Below are 18,169 nucleotides of genomic sequence, written 5' to 3' on the forward strand. Positions count from 1 at the left end.
GTGATTGTCAAGACTCCAAGTTGAGGCATGATGGATCCGCAACAAGCGACGGGCCGGCGACTTGCCGATAGCGGAGCAGCCCAGACGCGGCGCACCGTGTTGGCGGCGGCATGGAGGGGTCTAGCGGGATTGCATCATGCGGCGCGTCGAAAAAACTTTGAGCCTCTTGAAACCCGTGAGTCGATTGTTGGAGTCACTGTGACAATTAGCCTGACGTATTACTCACCTGTCCCAAGAGTGGGTACGGTCTGACTGGCTCGTAGTGTTGTAGTTAACTATTGTCGCTGCTGCTGTTCTGTCATCAAAAACCACCAATATCTGCCCCGCGATTACCTCTTTGTGCTACTTTTTGGAACCCCGCAACAGACTTCTGTAGAAAGAAGACGGGTTACTGCACTTATACACTCCTCGCAGATCTCGGGTTCGACGACCAATTCGAGTTGCGGCTTCCCTCCCGTAGACCACCTCCGCCAATATCCGCACACACACCATGACTCCCCCACAAGATATTGCAGGCGGCATTAGCAACCTCGCACGCCAAGTCTCCAACACCCTCTCCCTCAGCACGAGTCCGAACCTCCAATTCCACAGCCCGACCCACAGCTCCCGTCTGCCGCCGCGCGGTAGCTTCAGCAATGGCCGCTCAGGCAGCTTCCAGGACGTCTTGTCCGCGAACCAGCTGGCCCAGCGCCTGAAGCCCTTCAACACAAAGGAGATCAAGGTCTTGTTGCTAGAGAACGTTAATGTCGCTGGTATCGAGATCTTGAAGAAGCAGGGCTACCAAGTCGAGGCCATCAAGAGCAGTTTGCCTGAGGACCAGCTGATCGAGAAGATCCGCGATGTCCAGGTCGTCGGTATTCGCTCAAAGACCAAGCTCACCAAGAAGGTGCTGGACGAGGCTAAAGAGCTGATCGTTATCGGTTGCTTCTGCATTGGCACAAACCAGGTCGACCTCCAGACTGCGGCCGAGAAGGGAATCGCTGTGTTCAACTCGCCCTTTAGCAACTCCCGCTCAGTCGCTGAGCTCGTCATCTCGGAGATCGTTGCGCTCGCCCGTGAGCTGGCCGACCGCTCGATGGAATTGCACAATGGCACATGGAACAAGGTCAGCAAGGGCTGCTGGGAGGTTCGTGGCAAGGTACTGGGCATAGTCGGTTATGGCCACATTGGTAGCCAGTTGAGTGTGCTGGCTGAGTCTATGGGCATGCAGGTCATCTACTACGATGTGGTGACTATGATGGGTCTGGGTACTGCGCACCAAGTCGAGACACTCGATGAACTGCTCGAGCAAGCCGACTTCGTCTCGCTTCATGTGCCAGCGACAGCGGACACAAAGAACCTCATTGGCGCTGCGCAATTCGAGAAGATGAAGAAGGGCAGCTATCTCATCAACAACGCCCGCGGCACGGTTGTCGACATCCCCGCCCTCATCGAGGCCTCGCGTTCTGGCAAGCTCGCCGGTGCCGCCATTGACGTCTTCCCTCACGAGCCTGCTGGCAACGGCGACTACTTCACCAACGAGCTGAACTCGTGGACCAAGGACCTCATTGGCCTCAAGAACATCATCTTGACACCCCACATTGGTGGTTCCACAGAGGAGGCACAGAGCGCCATCGGCGTTGAGGTTTCGACTGCTCTCGTCCGCTACGTCAACGAGGGTGCTACGCTTGGTGCGGTCAACATGCCCGAGGTCAACCTGAGAGGTCTGTCCCTTGAGGTGGCGAACTGCATGCGTGTCATCTACATTCACAAGAACATTCCCGGTGTGCTGCGACAAGGTATGTCCAAAGTCAATACCATGATGCCTGAAGAAGCTAACATCGTGCAGTCAACGGCATCCTGCTCAACCACAACATTGACAAGCAAATGTCCGACTCAAGAGGCGAGGTCGCCTACCTCATGGCAGATCTCAGCGATGTCAAGGAAGACGAGATTAGGGATCTGTTCCAGAGCCTGCAGGAGCTGTCCTCGTGCATTCGCACTAGGGTTCTGTACGGTTAAATCCACGTTTCCTCTGTCAACATTTCTCAATTTTGTATATTCGAGGTTTCTTCGTACAGAGGCCGCAGTCGCTTTAGAACACCAAAAAGCATTCAACATGGCGTTCAAGAAAGTATTCATATTCTAGCAGAGGATGAGAAAGGGGCATAGAATCCATATTAGTAGCGATGTGCAACGCTTCTCACGTGACTTTCGTAGTCGTTTCAGCATGCTCGGCCCGCCTCGCCCACAACCGACCACCAAACAGCGAGTGTGGAGCAGAAGGATGCCAGCGAGATTGGCCTGCGATGGTCTTCAATGCAACACAATGCAACACAATCCAACACAGTACAACACAATCCAACACAATAACAACAAGTGGGCGAGTAGTGAGCATGCTGGAAGGGTCCAGGAGGTCTAAGTCTATTGTCACCAATGGGAAGGTGGTGTCTAGCATTCACCCTCACCTGAGGCGGACAGCAAGTGATCGGCGCAGCGAGTGATCCCTGAAAAACGACACGTTTGCAAGGTGGCTGCTGGAAGATACCGAGATGACATGTGCCCTGACTCCTCTGCGACTGCACAAGTAACAAAGTTGAGATGCCTGACACGATGAGGTTGTACACAGATTTGATGCATGCAGGCTGCAGACGCAGCTGTGGCTAAAGCGGTCGGCCATGAGCTAGCCGTATGCAGGCGCAAGGAGAGGGAGTGCATTGGTGGTGAGACGCGTTCGAGTGTTGCTCTCCTGCTTGGTTGGCTGCGAAGCACGCTGGCCCGCGCTAGCCTCACCGCTGGAGGGCGGCGTGTGGGCGTGCACGGCGCCGAACATTGTTAACTTCTGGAACGTGGATGTCGACTCGACCCCAACCTCTGCACGCTCTCCACACCGCACGAAATAATGCTTCGCTCGCTGTGATCTGCCAGCGCCGAACCAGCTGACATCATCAACACGCGGAGTGGAAGCTGGTGCTGCACGCCGCCGCAGCACGATAACGTTGTAAGGGCGGACTGGACCCTGATATTGGAGCTGGCCATCGCGTAGCGGAGGGAGAGCAGCACACACGCCCGCCATGGCACACATCTACGACATTGGGACGCGGGCATGGCAGCCGGACACGACCGAGGGCTGGGTGGCCTCGGAGGTCACGGACAAGCAGATTGACGGCGACAAGGTGAAGCTGGTCTTCCAGCTGGAGAATGGAGAGGTGCGTATCCCCGAGTAGCTCCACGAGTAGCTCCACGAGTAGCTCCACGAGTAGCACTGGCACCACCGACAGTGGGAGTGCGGGGGGGACATGGAGCCTGTACTGACCATGCACAGAGCAAAACCGTCGAGACGACGCTGGTAGCCATCCAGACCGGCAACGACCCGAATCTGCCGCCGCTGATGAACCCGGCCATGCTCGAGGCCAGCGACGACCTGACCAACCTGTCACATCTCAACGAGCCGGCCGGTATGCACAGAAACATGCGAAGACAAAGCGAGGGCTGACACGGCACAGTGCTCCAGGCCATCAAGCTGCGGTACCTGCAGAACGAAATCTACACCTACTCCGGTATCGTCTTGATCGCGACCAACCCCTTCGCACGCGTCGACTCGCTCTATGTCCCTGGCATGGTGCAGGTCTATGCCGGCAAGCAGCGATCCTATGGCGCCCCCCACTTGTTCGCTATTGCCGAAGAAGCCTTTGCGTAGGTTCTCACTGCCTCGCACACCAGCACGAGCTGCCAGACAGCAGTGCATGGTGTGGTCATGCCGTCGGTAGAAGCTAACAACTCACAGCGACATGTTGCGAGACCAGAAGAACCAGACCATCGTCGTTTCTGGAGAGTCTGGTGCGGGTAAGACGGTCAGCGCTAAATACATCATGCGATACTTCGCTACGCGCGAGTCGCCCGACAACCCAGGGAAGCGGCGAGGCAAGATCGACTCCATGTCCGAGACAGAAGAGCAGATTCTGGCCACCAACCCAATCATGGAAGCCTTCGGTAACGCCAAAACCACGCGAAACGACAACTCCTCCCGTTTCGGTAAATACATCGAGATCATGTTCAACAAGCAGACGGACATTATCGGCGCGAAGATCAGGACATACCTGCTCGAACGGTCGAGGTTGGTGTTTCAGCCGCTTAAGGAGCGGAATTACCACATCTTCTACCAGCTCGTGGCAGGTGCCACGGATGCCGAGCGACAGGAGCTGTCTTTGAAGTCGGTCGAGGACTTCAGCTACCTCAACCAGGGTAGCGCACCAGTCATCGATGGCATGGACGACAGGGCCGAGTTCGAGGCGACAAAGAGCTCCTTGACAAAGATTGGTGTTTCGCAAGAGACACAGGCTCAAATTTTCCGCCTTCTTGCGGCTCTGTTGCACATTGGAGATGTCAAGATCACAGCGACACGGACAGATTCGAACCTTGCACCAGACGAGCCTGCGTTGGTGAAGGCTTGCGGTCTTCTCGGAATCGATGCCAGCAGCTTTGCGAAATGGACAGTCAAGAAGCAGCTGATCACAAGAGGAGAGAAGATTGTCTCGAATTTGACACAGCAGCAGGCCGTGGTCGTACGAGACTCCGTCGCCAAGTTCATCTACTCGAGTCTCTTCGACTGGCTGGTTGAGCGCACCAACGAGAGCCTGGCAACAGAGGAGGTTCTTTCGCACGCCCACTCCTTCATTGGCGTCCTGGATATCTACGGCTTCGAGCATTTCGCTAAGAACTCGTTCGAGCAGTTCTGTATCAACTACGCTAACGAAAAGCTGCAACAAGAGTTCAACGCACACGTCTTCAAGCTGGAGCAGGAGGAGTACATGCGCGAACAGATCGACTGGACTTTCATCGACTTTGCGGACAACCAGCCCTGTATCGATCTGATCGAAGGCAAGCTCGGTATTCTCTCTTTACTCGACGAGGAGTCTCGCCTGCCTATGGGTTCGGATGAGCAGTTTGTCACTAAGCTGCACCACAACTACTCTGGAGACAAGCACAAGTTCTACAAGAAGCCGCGATTCGGCAAGTCCGCCTTCACTGTTTGCCATTACGCTGTGGATGTCACTTACGAATCCGATGGTTTCATTGAGAAGAACAGAGATACTGTGCCAGATGAGCACATGGAGGTGCTGAGGGCTTCGTCCAACCAGTTCCTGATCGAGATCTTGGATGTTGCTTCGTCCATCCGTGAGAAGGAGACTGCTGGAAACGCAGCAGCGAAGCCAGGAACCACAATGTCCGCCGGCCGAAGGATAGCAACCAACAGGAAACCTACCCTGGGAGGTATCTTCAAGTCTTCGCTCATCGAGCTCATGGCCACCATCAACTCGACCGACGTTCATTATATTCGTTGTATCAAGCCAAACGAGGCAAAGGCCGCCTGGCAGTTCGACGGTCCTATGGTTCTGAGTCAGCTGCGCGCTTGTGGTGTTCTCGAGACAGTCAGGATCAGTTGTGCTGGATACCCCACAAGATGGACATATGAGGAGTTCGCTCTCCGCTACTACATGTTGGTACAGTCCTCAGGTTGGACACCTGAGATTCGAGACATGGCCAAAGCCATCCTGAACAAGGCACTGGGTAACAGCAAGAACGACGGAACCGACAAGTACCAGATGGGTCTTACCAAGATCTTCTTCCGCGCAGGCATGCTTGCGTTCCTCGAGAACCTGCGAACAGCGAGGTTGAACGATGCCGCTATCCTGATTCAGAAGAACCTCAGGGCCAAGTACTACCGCCGTATCTACCTGGAGATGCGACAAGCCATTGTCGCCGTGCAGTCTCTGGCAAGAGGCTACATGACCAGGGAGCGTGCTGAGGAGGCTAGGCAAGTCAAGGCTGCCACCACCATTCAGAGGGTATGGCGCGGATCCAAGGACCGAAAGCGATTCCACATGGTGCGACAGTCCGTCATCTTGTTCGAGGCCGCAGCGAAGGGTTTCCTCTGCCGCAAGAACATCCTTGACACGAGGCTTGGCAACGCCGCCCGTATCATTCAGCGCACATGGAGGTCACAAAGATCGCTCAAGGCCTGGAGGCAATACCGCAAGAAGATCGTTCTTATTCAGAACCTGTGGCGAGGAAAGAAGGCGCGAAAGGAGTACAAGGTTCTCCGTGCCGAGTCTCGCGATCTGAAGAACATCTCTTACAAGTTGGAAAACAAGGTCGTCGAGCTCACACAGACTCTTGGCTCCATGAAGGAGCAGAACAAGTCTCTGAAGCAGCAAGTGGACAACTACGAGAACCAGATCAAGTCGTACAAGGAGAGGAGTCGAGCTCTCGAAAACAGGCAGAAGGAGCTGCAGGTCGAGGCCAACCAGGCTGGTATCACCGCAGCCAAGCTGAGCCAGATGGAGGACGAGTTCAAGAAGCTGCAGACCAACTACGACGAGAGCACCGCCAAGATGCGTCACCTGCAGGAAGAGGAGAAGCAGCTGCGCGCTTCCCTCAAGCAGACCACCGACGAGCTCGACAACTCCAGGAGGAGGAGCAACGTCACCGAGACCGAGAAGTTGTCTCTCCGCCAGCAACTGGCCGAGCTCCAGGAGCAGGTCGAGTTGATGAAGCGCTCCGGACCGATCAACAGCACGTTGGAGAACGGCAGCACACCTATCGCAGCGAGCAGTTTGATCAACCTCGTCTCCTCGAAGAAGCCCAAGAGGCGAAGTGCTGGACCCGACACTCGCGACCTGGACCGTTTCAGCGCTACATACAACCCCCGACCCGTCTCGATGGCCGTCGGCTCGACCGTCCACAGGCAGAACTTGTCTGGTTCCACATTTGCGCAGCTTGATAACGTCGAGCTTGAGCTTGAGAACATCCTGGCTGATGAAGACATGCTCAACGACGAGGTCACTCTAGGTCTCATCAAGAACCTGAAGATTCCCTCCCCTACCACCACACCTCCTCCCACAGACAAGGAGGTCCTTTTCCCCGCCTATCTCATCAACCTCGTCACCTCTGAAATGTGGAACAACGGCTTCGTCAAGGAGTCTGAGCGCTTCCTTGCGAACGTTATGCAGTCCATCCAGCAAGAAGTCATGCAGCATGACAGCGACGACGCGATCAACCCTGGCGCTTTCTGGCTGTCGAACGTTCACGAGATGCTCTCCTTCGTCTTCCTTGCTGAGGACTGGTACGAGCAGCAGAAGACTGACAACTACGAGTACGACCGCCTGCTTGAGATTGTCAAGCACGATCTGGAGAGTCTTGAGTTCAACATTTACCACACATGGATGAAGGTGCTCAAGAAGAAGCTGCACAAGATGATCATTCCCGCCATCATCGAGTCGCAATCTCTGCCCGGTTTCGTCACCAACGAGAGCAGCCGTTTCCTCGGCAAGCTTCTCCAGGGCAGCAACACCCCCGCCTACAGCATGGACAACCTGCTCAGCCTGCTGAACAGCGTCTACAAGGCCATGAAGGCCTTCTACCTCGAAGACACAATCATCAACCAGTGCGTCACCGAGCTCCTCCGCCTCGTCGGCGTCACCGCCTTCAACGACCTGCTCATGCGCCGCAACTTCCTCTCGTGGAAGCGCGGTCTGCAGATCAACTACAACATCACCCGCATCGAAGAGTGGTGCAAGTCGCACGACATGCCCGAAGGCACACTGCAGCTCGAGCACCTGATGCAGGCCACTAAGCTGCTGCAGCTGAAGAAGGCTACGCTCAACGACATCGAGATCATCCAGGACATCTGCTGGATGCTGTCCCCCAACCAGATCCAGAAGCTGCTCAACCAGTACCTTGTTGCCGACTACGAGCAGCCTATCAACGGCGAGATCATGAAGGCTGTCGCCAGCAGGGTTACGGAGAAGAGCGATGTGTTGTTGTTGACAGCGGTCGATATGGAGGACTCTGGGCCGTATGAGATTGCGGAACCGCGCGTTATTACCGCGCTGGAGACGTATACTCCTTCTTGTAAGTCCACCACCCATCTCACACCTCTCTGCGAAGCGGAGAGCTAGCGACGAAGAGGGTTTGGAATAAGGGCTGACCATTCACAGGGCTGCAAACTCCCCGCCTCAAGCGCCTCGCGGAGATAGTATCGCAGCAGGCGATTGCGCAGCAGGAGAAGATGGAATTCGACGGGCCAAGCCCCAACGAGAACGGCAACGGAGCCAATGGCTTCCACGAGCAGCCCATCATGGAGGAGGTCGGCGCGTAGACGCCAGGCACGGAGGAATCAGCGTGAGGATGCATACACTAGACATGACGCATATGAGTACTTGTAGTTGTAGCTGGGTCGCCGGCTGATCACATCTGGCGCTATGGCATAGGATGCGAAATTTGGGTATGTAATGTCGGATTCATATAGCTTCCGCATGTATGTGCAATGAAGTTGAGTTTGGGCCTGGGGCGCAGGCGTTCTGACATCATCTTTGCTTCTTTGGTGTCTCCGTGATGTTCGTCTTCTGAATGATATGCCGGTCGCAGCCCATGGCACTTTGCGCAGCTCACTACACGACTTCTCGACGCGCCACGCACAGCGCTCGCAATCCCACGACGCACAGTACCAACCCCCACCTTCCACTGCGCAAGGAATCCAGTCCAATCCAATCCAATCCGATCCAATCCAATCCCAACCCCCCAACCCCGCCGACCAAAACACCCGCTCTGTTCTTCCATCCGTGATCCCCACCACGCCTTCCAATCCACGTGCCTTCCTGCCCCCTCGCACCGACACATTCGCCCCTTTTCCTCACTCCACAGTTTGATTCAATCGCCTGAAAAGCTACCTGGAATCGAGTTCTTCCTGTGAGTCACTTCTCTTCTGGCCTAGAAATATCTCTTTTCGCTTCGTACATGACGCCACGACAAGCTGCAGCACATGGGTGGTGTTAAATAGATGCAGATCGGTGGGCATATGTGCTGGGCCCGACGAATCGGTTTAGATGGCAGGCGGGTTAATTGTCCGCCGATTGAGCAAGATGAGGTGGGTTCGCGACACGGCGCTGAGGGCATGATGTGGATTTCGCGGTGGGTAAGGTTACCGTTGAATATCAGCTTGAGATAAGACGCTTCAAGCAGCGCATTCACGGTGGGTCTAATGTAGTGAACGAGATTGGCAATGCGTTGGAGCCGTACACAAGAACAAGGTCTGGTAGGAAGCTTCGATATCTGGTGACTGATGATCTTAGAGGGTGTTGCAACTCTTGATTGTGTTCGTTTTTACATTTTAGCCTTTCCTCGTGACCCGCTTGGTAGCTCTGGCGCGATACCTTTGCTCCTCCAACCCACATCTCTCCCACTCCTCCTGCGCAATAGCCAAAATGCCACCAAGAGAAAAGAAAATGCTCAGGTATCTCAAACATTCGATCCCAACCTACGCCGCGCTCGAAATGAACGTCGTCACCATGACTACCAAGAACCCCTTTTAAAACGCCTCACGCTAAATTTCAAGATACATTAGACCAGAGAAATGGCGGAGAAAAAAAAGAGAACTCCACTTAATGAGCTCGGCGAGGCTTCTCGCGCGTTCAGCATTGAGAAGATCTCTCGCGCGTTCAGCAGCCAATTGGGGCGAAAAAGGGCATGTGTTGTAAGGCGAAGAACCGTACTATGACGCTTCAGACCTTGCCTGAAGACGATAGTAGGTTAGCCGTGTGACAAAAGAAAGAGATGTGGTGCAACGGTTCGCGCAACAAGGTGTCAAGGGGAGGAGCCAAGGTAGGTAGGGTATCGTGATGAGCCTGTGCCTGGGCCAGTGTAATTTTGGGGTGGAGGTCGCGAGCCTGGAGGTGGTGGTCTGTAGTAACCCAGATCTTCAGGAGGTACTTGTGGAGTGTAGGGGCGGGGAGGGTAGTTTAACCGTGACCCCGAAGGCGGGGTTCGGTAAGAAGAGGAGTGGTGATCGTATTGCGGGGGGCGAGGGATGGGAGGAGGGAGTTCGTAGCGGCGGGACGGCTCGGGGGGGTTGGTTGGGGGTCGGTACGCTACCTTTTTGGCCGGCCGTGGAGGCTCATCATCGTCGCTCAGTGTCAGGTCCACAACCTCTGATGTGCGTTTTGCGCCTGATCGTGGGGCAGTAGATGGCTCTCTTGACGGCATTGGAGGCGTGCTGAGGTATGTGGGTGTTTGCACCGCTTCGCTCTTGATGGAAGCGACGCGGTAGTCTGGAATCTCGACGAGGTCATCGTCGCTGTCGTCTGCTGCAATAGCAGTCGTCCCGTTCTTCCTGGGGGGAGATGCCGCTTTCTCTGTCGACCATTCACCAGTAGGACTTATCGTGACCTGATCCGCGTTCCTGACCTTTGCCAAGATCTCCTCGACGTATTGATCCACAGCAAGGCCGTTGAAGTGGACAGTCTTGCTGCAGATGGGACATATCCATGTTGGCGCTTGCTCCTGCAGTTGCAGGAATGACTCAGCATCGAAGCACTGGTTGTGCGTGCAGACCGTCGATCGGCAGGGTATGTTGATCCGCAAGGTTGAGATTGGGTCCTTCAGCGACATGACACTCGACCCAACCTCGATGTCAGGATCGGCCGCCTTTGCCTTCATCTCGTTGAGCACGGACTGTTTTGTGATGACCTGCTTGCCGGCAATCTGCTTGGTGAGGTCTGCGGCCGAATGCTTCTTCACCATGTATACGAACAAGTTGTACTTCTGTGCCAGAAGTTAGTAGATAGTGGTGACTGCGAGGAGACGACGGGATGGATAAGAAAACCTCGTATTGAGTTGAACCTGCCTTATGGGTGAGGGCATACGTGACGACGAGGTTGTTGCGGTAGTTGGCGGGAGAGATTCGGACAAAGTCGGTGACATCTGCGGGACGTGTCGAGCCGGGCTTGTTCTTTAGGCCCTTGTAGTTCGCTTTGACCTCGTCACCATTGATGCGGACCTCAATCTGCGCTGGGAAAGTAATATCAGTGCGGGCATAAGGCGGCAGTGGCGCCTCAAGCGCTGAAAAAAGCAACAGTCGTAGTGTTGGATCCGACTTCAGACGCGCGCTGATTTGCTCGTTGATGATCAGGTTCCGGGTGCAATTCTGGCGATGACTCGGAGATGCTAGACAACGTCAGTGCTATTGCGGTAGAGGGGAAGAGGACGGCATGCCTTCGAGGGTGATGTTGCTGAGCACCAGCTCGCGGACTTCGAAGAACGGGCTGTCCTTGAAGAAGCAGGTGGGTGCAGCAGATCCTAGGTCACGCTTAGCTCCGATGTTCGTATGCGGCCGACTGGCAAGAGAGGCGTACGAGGCGGCGGTAATGGTGCATGCAAAGCGCCGAACTGGCTGGCGCTGGAATAGCCGTTTGAATGTGTGTGCCCGTTCATGACGGGCGGCGGAGGGTTAAGGAACGAGGGTGCGGTGGGACTGCTGCTGCTCGTAGGTGTGGGAGCGTCGCCGTGGTTCTGGACCCTGAACTGCAATCGGCGCAGCGTCTCCGCATTGTCAGTGTTTACGGCGTTGTTGATGACTGGTGAAGGTGAAGGTTAGCATCCGGGGCGCAATTGGGAGATATCCGCGGCGGCGGCGACGACGACGGCGCTCACGTACGGGAGATCACGCGAGCCTGCAGAGCAGCCTTGTTCCCTGTCTGCGAGAGCCCCTCCTCTTTTAAGATCTTCTTCAGATCATGGTTGATGAGCGTCCTGGAGCGGTCGACTATGGTGGTAGCCAGATGCTGCAGGCTGGACGCCATGGCTCGTGTGCTGCAGGCGCAAGTGCGGGTGCCCGAGTTGGCGGTGGTGGGAGGCGGAAAGGAGGTGTTAGCACGCAGATTGTCCCCGGCGAGACATTGAGAGCTGCGGTACTAGGAGCTACTGTGGCATAGAGGCACGGGGGGGCGGAGAGTGAGAGAAGGCTGCTGCCGCAGGATATCTGAGGTTCCAGTGGCTCGCCGGTATTGGGTCGCGACTTCCCAACGCTCTCGGTGGTGCACAAAGCAGTCTGACCGTGACACAGGCTGAGTGAGACTAGCGAGTAGATACGAGGGGTGATTTCACCACAGCACGAAGAAATTATATCGCCGTCGACGTGCTTCCGGCGGCTCTCGCGGCGCACGCATCGCCAGCACTTGGTCGCAAAGTCAGCGTCACTGCGGCCGCGAACTGGCAGCGCACGGGCATCGAGCCGAACCTGACTCGGCGCTGCGCCTGCAATCGATTGCCACAAAATTATTCTGCCGCCTGGTCCCTTGCACGCCGCCTGAACTTTTTCCCCTCCACGCTTCGATCTTCCCCAACATCGACAACAACATCCTCACTTCACAGACACACCAGGTTTCGCTCCGATCTTACGCGACCACCACAATGGCAAAGGGGCTCCGCGCTTCCACCGAGCGAGCGAACCGCAGGAAGCTGCGCGCCAACGTCTTTGGCCCTGCTGAGAAGGCCCGCGCCGAACGTCTCCACGCAAAGCTGCTCGCAACAATCAACTCCGAGAAGCCCGCGCCGCCCGAGAAAAAGGAGATGGAGGTCGACGAACAAGGTTCGCTGCTTTCCTACACCACTCGCACCACCAAAGCTAACGACACAGCAGCCACCGCAGAAGCAAAGGATGATCTCTCAAAAGGTTCGTTCTTCCTCACTGCTCCAGTCCCCCAGTCTCTCTCCAGCACCCCCAAATCTGCACAAGACGACTGCGCCATGAGAAATTTCTGCTTCTACCTGGGCCTCAGCTCCGACATCGTCGGCTTCACTTCCTCTGGGGACCTTCAGTTCGCCTTTGACCCGCTTCCACCTTCCACGTGAATTTGGACTCGAACAAGGGCTAACAGAAACTGAGTAGAAATGGATGTTGATACCAAGACCTCCGCGAAGAAGCCCAACCGCAATCAGAACGAGCGCAGGACAAAGAACCAGCGCGCGAGGAAGCCGAAGAACTCGATGACCTTCCCCACGAGCAGGGGTAAGGGCGCGCTGAAGCCGTTCACTGGGAAGGGAAGGGTCAGCAAGCGCAAGTAGACGGAAACGATTGCGAGGATATACTGCAAATTTCACTGGCGTTTGGGATATGCATTGCAGGCGTTCATGTTGTTGCTGTCAGGGAAGACAGCTGCGTTGGATGATACCACGTCCTCGAGGACATTTCTGCATACAGAACAATATCAGAAAATTATATCTCCTCCACCTACATTCTTCGTTTGCCTTCATTACATCGACTATTGCACTAGCCAAAGCTGCGCACGTATAACCCTTTGCGCGTCCCCAGCCATCAAGTATAGTCCGTGAACACCCGGTGAAGGACGACCTAGTCAAATGGAATCACACCCCATGCACGGAATGCGTGAAGTCACTAGAGGAACCTGAATGGTCTCGACATCTGCGTTTGAAAGTGCGCTGCAAACCTCCCCCATCCCTGTGCTGTTTCCAAAGCAGCAACACGTCTTTATCGACTCGAAAAATCACCACACCAAATCTTCCTAGAATCCGCTCAAACTCCACGAAAGGGATGACAAGGTATCAGTGCACATGACCCTCGGTTTTGAAGTCTCGCGTTCGAAGGATGGTGGCGCTGTGTGGTCAAAGTGAAAGAGCAGGGATAGTGGAACCTGCCTAATGAGGAAGCTCTCCTGCGCGTACAAAAAAAATGTGGATTGCAGTACCACCATTGACGCCAGCAGGAACCAGGAACGGCGCCGATCAGCCTTCCCCATTACCTTGACTCAACGACAAGAATGGCACCAGCGACTTCCATGTGTTCAACAGCAATCGTCACACGGCCTTGCGAACGCCAGAGGCACCGTGAACTGAGGTCTGACGATCGAGTTCCGCGCGATACAGAAGAGGTAGATGGGGGTTGCGTGCGCCATCGGCGTGCGGGAGTGCCGGCATCAGATGTCATACCGAGATCTACGGTTTTCGAGCGCGCAGTACCTTCCGCATTAGGCAGGTTCGGTATCAGGCTCCAGGTGCCCGCGCAGAGGGAACTCAGAGTCTGCAAGCCGCATCTCCACGACTACAACGGCTCTCTTGCCTCAGGAGAGTCTGTCAACAACCGCAATGCCCAGCATTGAGGGGGGCAGTCAAGGTGGATTCGCGCGGGTCTCAACAAGCTGATAAGTAGGCAATAGACGTCGAGGCACTTTACCTCTAGCTAGCGATCGCCTGGATTCTGCTGAGGACCTCTAGGCTGGTGCAAAGTACGAGCATCGGACGAGCGAGAAGGCAGAAATCACGAAGCCCACTCTCGACGAAGCACCATGCGCTCGATACCTGATGCTTCATAAATCCAGAGATCTAGTACGTGGTATCCAGACCCACTACACTTGCTATGCAAAACCCACCATCCCATCGATTAGCCATCCCGCAACCGCTACCTGGAGGCACTCACTGCACCTCACTCCCCTGCCGACTCCGGCCTGGCTGATGCGTCAGATCCAACTTCTCACTCTCGCGCTTAAGCGTCGTCTCCTTATTCTCTTCCTTATACGGGTACCCTGCCTTCTCCCTTGCCATATCGTTGATCCACCGACTATTCGGCTCAATCTTCTTGGAGCCGTTAGCCAGTTCATCAGCTAGATACAACCAGCTCAGCGCGTTGCCAACAGTGCTGACTTCGTCGCTGACGTGGTTCGCGGCGTAGTTGGACATTTTAATGTACGCTTCTTTGTCAGTGAAGAGGTGGTTGAGGTAACTAGCGACTGCATCGTGTTCGCCGACGTCGACGAGGAAGCCGGACTTGCCGTGCTCGACCTGCAGAGGGATGCCGCCGCGGCGCGTCGCGATGATGGGTACACCGTGGTGCAGAGCCTCGGAGACCTTGACTTCGAACCCTTCGCGGGTCGAGAGCTGGAGGGCAACGTGTGCGTTTGCCATGAGGACGTTGAGGAGTTGGTCGACGGGCCCGATGCGCATGACGATTACGTCGTCTTTGATGTCGGCGTAGAGTTCGTTGAGCTGCTTCTCGGTCTTGTCGAAGATGATGGTTGCGTCAGGGTCATCGATGGCGCCGTGGCCGGCGATGACGAGCTGGGGAACCTCGTCAATGGACTTGTCTTTCATGTACTCTCGTCGAAGGATTGCGTATGAAGCCAGGACGTCTGGGATGCCCTTCGCTGGATCGAAACGAGCGATCTGCGTAATGTACGGGCGCGCTGGGAAGGCGAGATGGTTGGCACCCTTGTCCAAACAGGCCATTTCGAACTCGTGCATGTAGTACTGTGCGTCCCAGCTGTCGAGTTGCTTGTTGAGACCATCGAGCCAATCTGTGGTAGCGGGAAGATAGCCGACCTTTTCCGTGGTGACGTTTTTGGGCACAAATTCACGAACAGGGTGACTGATGAAAGCATCGCACTGCTTCACGTTGTTCCAGACCCAATTCCAGACCTCGGAGGTGGGCGTGCCTTCCTCATCGGCCAGGTCGGCGCGCACTTGAATGTGGCTCCTGAAGAGAACCGGGCGAGCAGGGTCCTGCTCTTTGGCGATCTTGACGAGGGAAGGCATTTGGGGATCATCGACGATAATAACATCGGCACCGCCCTCTGAGCGAGGAGCAAGAGGACCGCCTTTGGCTATCCAGTAGCGCTCGGCATTTTGCCTAGCCCACTCGTCGAGAATGTCGATCGACTTTTGCTCAAGGCGAAGACCGGTTTCTTCTACACCCTGGAGAATGTTGTGGTTGTTCTTGGTGATACGGAAAACAGCAGGCTTTGGCTTTGGAACGTACCTGTGGATCGTGAGTAAGAGTCAGATGGGTACGGAACGAATGACTTACCATTTACAATCGACATCGATCAATCGCAGAAAGCGGATCAGCGCATGCCTCATCAATGCGACACCGCCACCCTGAGGTGTGCTGTTGAAGAAGGCGATCTTCGTACCGTTCTTCTTGAGCGAATCCGCGTAGAACATGGTTGCCGCGTACGTGTTGGGATGAACACTGTTTCGATAGCTTGGCTCATCGGCGATCACGGCTGCACCATCGCTGTCGACACCGACCTCGTTGCGGTGAACAACTTCTAGGCGAGGTTGGTTGGCCTTGCCGAAGTAGCTGTGCGTGTGAGCCAGAGGGTATACACAACATTGAGAGTGGGCACCTACCCAAGAGCTTTGCGCACAACCGCGTCTGCTTCTTCATCCACCAACATATACTTGGGTGCGGCTGGAGTACCGGTATTGTGCCTCCCAGAACTAGGCTCCAGCACTAACGGCACAATATCCAGCTCAAGCCACAAGCGGGTTGGTAATTGAGGACATGTCTGAACAGCCTTGGTCGTCAGACCAGCACCGACAAACTTGTAGTAGTGCTCATCACGGTAGTGCTTGATCTTGCTGATGATATCCTCAGCAAAGAACTCGGCACGCTCTTCGGCTGTGGCAGGGGTCGCAGTTCCAGAGGTGGCTTGGGAGGTTGCGGACGAAGTCTCGGAGCTGTTACTTGAATCCCCACCTATGGAGGTAGTTGCAAAGTCAATTGAATAGGTGCCGTCGTGAATAACGAACGCAACATCGATTGAGCTGCTAAGTCCGTCGGCGACAGCGATACCGATGTATACGGGCTGTGAACGTTAGGCTGCTTGTTTCGAGCAACGAGACAGGAACCAACCTCAAGACTTGTCAAGCTGGTCTTGTCTTCTGCGGCTAGCTTGGCCTTGACGGATGTCTTTGCCATAAAGGCATCGCGGGTCCTTTGGCGAGCCATTGCTGGACGTCGAAGGAGATAGGTATCGTGGATTTGAATGGTACCTGGCATTTTGTATGCGGTCGTATTTATTCTTGGTATTCAATGATGGAATTTGTGACGTAAGGCTAACGTGATATTTCCTAATTAGGTAGTACGTAGCCAGCGAGATGCAAGCTTCAGATTGTTGAGTAGTGGTGATAAGCAAGTAGTATTTGTTGATTGATCAAGCCTGGAGGAAGACGCAGACTTATAAGCTACGGGTGCTGGTCGTGATCTCACGACTTCTATTGTCTGCGTGCGACTCGGGAAGACCTGAACCTGCGCACCTACCGACAGAGTGAACGACATCTGTCTGCTCGGGAGACTAGTAGCCACTGATGGCATTGGAGTGGGTCTCGAAAACATTCTTGCTGCGTGCAACACTCGGCATGCGCGGTCAAGGGACAAAATCTGCTAAGAGCAGCGGTGAACAACCGTCGTGGAGAGATCACAAGCCGTGTTTATCGTGGCGAAACGTTGTCTGGCAATATTGGGCTGTAGACACAAGCACGATGAGGTGACGAAGGCGATACCCAGGGCGCGCTCGTGGGAGGACCAGAAGGCTGGGGAAGGCGCGCTAGAGCCGCCTACGTGACCGGATGTGGCCCAGAGCCAACGACATCAATCACTCACCCCACGGAGATCGCCACACAGACAACGACGACGCATTACCGTATCATGTCACTACGGTGAATAAGGGTCGGTTGACATGAACGAATTTTCACGATCGTAACCTGCCAATCGCAGGCAGTGCTGACACGCAAGCGGCGGGAAGGAGCAGCACTCGAGCCGAGGGTCGTTGTCTCGTGGACGCTGTGAATTAGCGTCGGAACGCCTCTGTATCACTATCGTCGCTGTTCGTGCAACCGGAGCCTCATGGTAGAGCAAATGGGTTGCAAGCCGTTGTCATGAGGATAGCCGCGAATCTGCGCCAGCACCGGGAGAATTCAACCGAACCAGTCGAAGCCGTTGATGGCAGATGCTCACCACCTCTTCAGCATCGTAGGCTGATTGATTGATTGGTTTAACGTCCTATGTGAGTCTGAGACTATGGAGGACGGAAGGTGCTACTGCACCTCTCTGGTAATGCAGGTGTTTAGTTACAAGAGATTGGGTTATATGAAAGTCTAGGGATGGTGAAGCATCGGAGGCTCCCCGACCGCTTACTCGAAGTCAATGGTGCACCACAGACGGATGGTCGCAGTCGCAGTTCGGGACCGCTCTGCACGATGCAGCGAGACTTGCCGTGGCTCGAAAGGCATTATTTTGTTCGATGCTGGGTGGAGTGTGACTATCGCAGCTCCTGTACACAAGGCACGAGCATATTGCGGGGTGAACACAGCAGACAGTGCGGTCGCAGCTCTCGAGAACACAGCTAAATGCATTCTAAGCTCTTTGGCCATGTGGATGTTGGTGTTGACGGTGATGGAAACAATAGTGGCATGGAACATTCGATGCATTGATGGGTGCTAGCCCAAAGGCTATTTTGGTACCGCAACGGGTCTTTGCCGAGTTTGGCCCCAAGCCAAGGGGGCTCGCCCGCGGTTTGGTGATGGTGTTTTGCGTGCAGACGCCGAATATGCGGGA

The 18,169-nt window shown here is 55.1% G+C and overlaps 7 protein-coding genes across 7 annotated transcripts; 5 read left to right on the plus strand and 2 right to left on the minus strand.

The window, feature by feature from the left end:
- The first annotated feature begins 208 nt into the window (after nucleotides 1–208).
- On the plus strand, nucleotides 209–2,339 carry BU25DRAFT_413950 (D-3-phosphoglycerate dehydrogenase-like protein). Its single transcript, XM_033707169.1, has 2 exons — nucleotides 209–1,778; nucleotides 1,829–2,339. Exons 1-2 carry the CDS (start codon nucleotides 491–493, stop codon nucleotides 1,999–2,001), a joined length of 1,461 nt encoding a protein of 486 aa, XP_033558270.1. The 5' UTR covers nucleotides 209–490; the 3' UTR covers nucleotides 2,002–2,339.
- On the plus strand, nucleotides 2,086–2,563 carry BU25DRAFT_166546 (uncharacterized protein). Its single transcript, XM_033700783.1, has one exon. It carries the CDS (start codon nucleotides 2,169–2,171, stop codon nucleotides 2,481–2,483), a length of 315 nt encoding a protein of 104 aa, XP_033558271.1. The 5' UTR covers nucleotides 2,086–2,168; the 3' UTR covers nucleotides 2,484–2,563.
- Nucleotides 2,564–2,822: 259 nt separating this feature from the next.
- Nucleotides 2,823–8,337, plus strand: BU25DRAFT_493964 (myosin-2). The gene is made up of 5 exons (XM_033711748.1): nucleotides 2,823–3,188; nucleotides 3,305–3,437; nucleotides 3,486–3,675; nucleotides 3,767–7,893; nucleotides 7,980–8,337. The coding sequence occupies exons 1-5, from the start codon at nucleotides 3,054–3,056 to the stop codon at nucleotides 8,138–8,140; spliced, it is 4,746 nt and encodes a 1,581-aa protein (XP_033558272.1). The 5' UTR covers nucleotides 2,823–3,053; the 3' UTR covers nucleotides 8,141–8,337.
- A 36-nt stretch (nucleotides 8,338–8,373) lies between these two features.
- Nucleotides 8,374–9,091, plus strand: BU25DRAFT_413952 (uncharacterized protein). Its single transcript, XM_033707170.1, has one exon. It carries the CDS (start codon nucleotides 8,397–8,399, stop codon nucleotides 8,688–8,690), a length of 294 nt encoding a protein of 97 aa, XP_033558273.1. The 5' UTR covers nucleotides 8,374–8,396; the 3' UTR covers nucleotides 8,691–9,091.
- A 533-nt stretch (nucleotides 9,092–9,624) lies between these two features.
- On the minus strand, nucleotides 9,625–11,618 carry BU25DRAFT_433853 (E3 SUMO-protein ligase PIAS1; the record flags this gene model as incomplete). The annotated part of the gene is made up of 5 exons (XM_033708814.1): nucleotides 9,625–10,581; nucleotides 10,643–10,983; nucleotides 11,032–11,153; nucleotides 11,207–11,393; nucleotides 11,474–11,618. 5 exons carry the CDS (start codon nucleotides 11,616–11,618, stop codon nucleotides 9,625–9,627), a joined length of 1,752 nt encoding a protein of 583 aa, XP_033558274.1.
- A 508-nt stretch (nucleotides 11,619–12,126) lies between these two features.
- On the plus strand, nucleotides 12,127–13,043 carry BU25DRAFT_413954 (uncharacterized protein). The gene is made up of 3 exons (XM_033707171.1): nucleotides 12,127–12,406; nucleotides 12,458–12,490; nucleotides 12,707–13,043. The coding sequence occupies exons 1-3, from the start codon at nucleotides 12,229–12,231 to the stop codon at nucleotides 12,880–12,882; spliced, it is 387 nt and encodes a 128-aa protein (XP_033558275.1). The 5' UTR covers nucleotides 12,127–12,228; the 3' UTR covers nucleotides 12,883–13,043.
- A 1,204-nt stretch (nucleotides 13,044–14,247) lies between these two features.
- Nucleotides 14,248–16,418, minus strand: BU25DRAFT_348896 (glycosyltransferase family 4 protein; the record flags this gene model as incomplete). The annotated part of the gene is made up of 4 exons (XM_033703225.1): nucleotides 14,248–15,586; nucleotides 15,635–15,910; nucleotides 15,961–16,231; nucleotides 16,298–16,418. Coding segments are annotated over 4 exons (2,007 nt in total), but the record flags the coding sequence as incomplete, so codon positions are not given.
- Nucleotides 16,419–18,169: the final 1,751 nt, after the last annotated feature.

Source organism: Macroventuria anomochaeta (genome assembly GCF_010093625.1).
Source record: "Macroventuria anomochaeta strain CBS 525.71 unplaced genomic scaffold BU25scaffold_33, whole genome shotgun sequence".
In the NCBI taxonomy this organism is placed as follows: domain Eukaryota; kingdom Fungi; phylum Ascomycota; class Dothideomycetes; order Pleosporales; family Didymellaceae; genus Macroventuria; species Macroventuria anomochaeta.

Bases quoted from the DNA above. Each gene is read 5' to 3' on its own strand.
- BU25DRAFT_413952 (XM_033707170.1), top strand. From the start codon at position 8,397: ATGCCGGTCGCAGCCCATGGCACTTTGCGCAGCTCACTACACGACTTC.
- BU25DRAFT_413950 (XM_033707169.1), top strand. From the start codon at position 491: ATGACTCCCCCACAAGATATTGCAGGCGGCATTAGCAACCTCGCACGC. The intron at 1,779-1,828 runs GTATGTCCAAAG...AACATCGTGCAG, and splicing joins TCCCGGTGTGCTGCGACAAG to TCAACGGCATCCTGCTCAAC.
- BU25DRAFT_493964 (XM_033711748.1), top strand. From the start codon at position 3,054: ATGGCACACATCTACGACATTGGGACGCGGGCATGGCAGCCGGACACG. The intron at 3,438-3,485 runs GTATGCACAGAA...GACACGGCACAG, and splicing joins ACATCTCAACGAGCCGGCCG to TGCTCCAGGCCATCAAGCTG. The intron at 3,676-3,766 runs GTAGGTTCTCAC...AACAACTCACAG, and splicing joins ATTGCCGAAGAAGCCTTTGC to CGACATGTTGCGAGACCAGA.
- BU25DRAFT_166546 (XM_033700783.1), top strand. From the start codon at position 2,169: ATGTGCAACGCTTCTCACGTGACTTTCGTAGTCGTTTCAGCATGCTCG.
- BU25DRAFT_413954 (XM_033707171.1), top strand. From the start codon at position 12,229: ATGGCAAAGGGGCTCCGCGCTTCCACCGAGCGAGCGAACCGCAGGAAG. The intron at 12,407-12,457 runs GTTCGCTGCTTT...ACGACACAGCAG, and splicing joins GATGGAGGTCGACGAACAAG to CCACCGCAGAAGCAAAGGAT. The intron at 12,491-12,706 runs GTTCGTTCTTCC...GAAACTGAGTAG, and splicing joins AAAGGATGATCTCTCAAAAG to AAATGGATGTTGATACCAAG.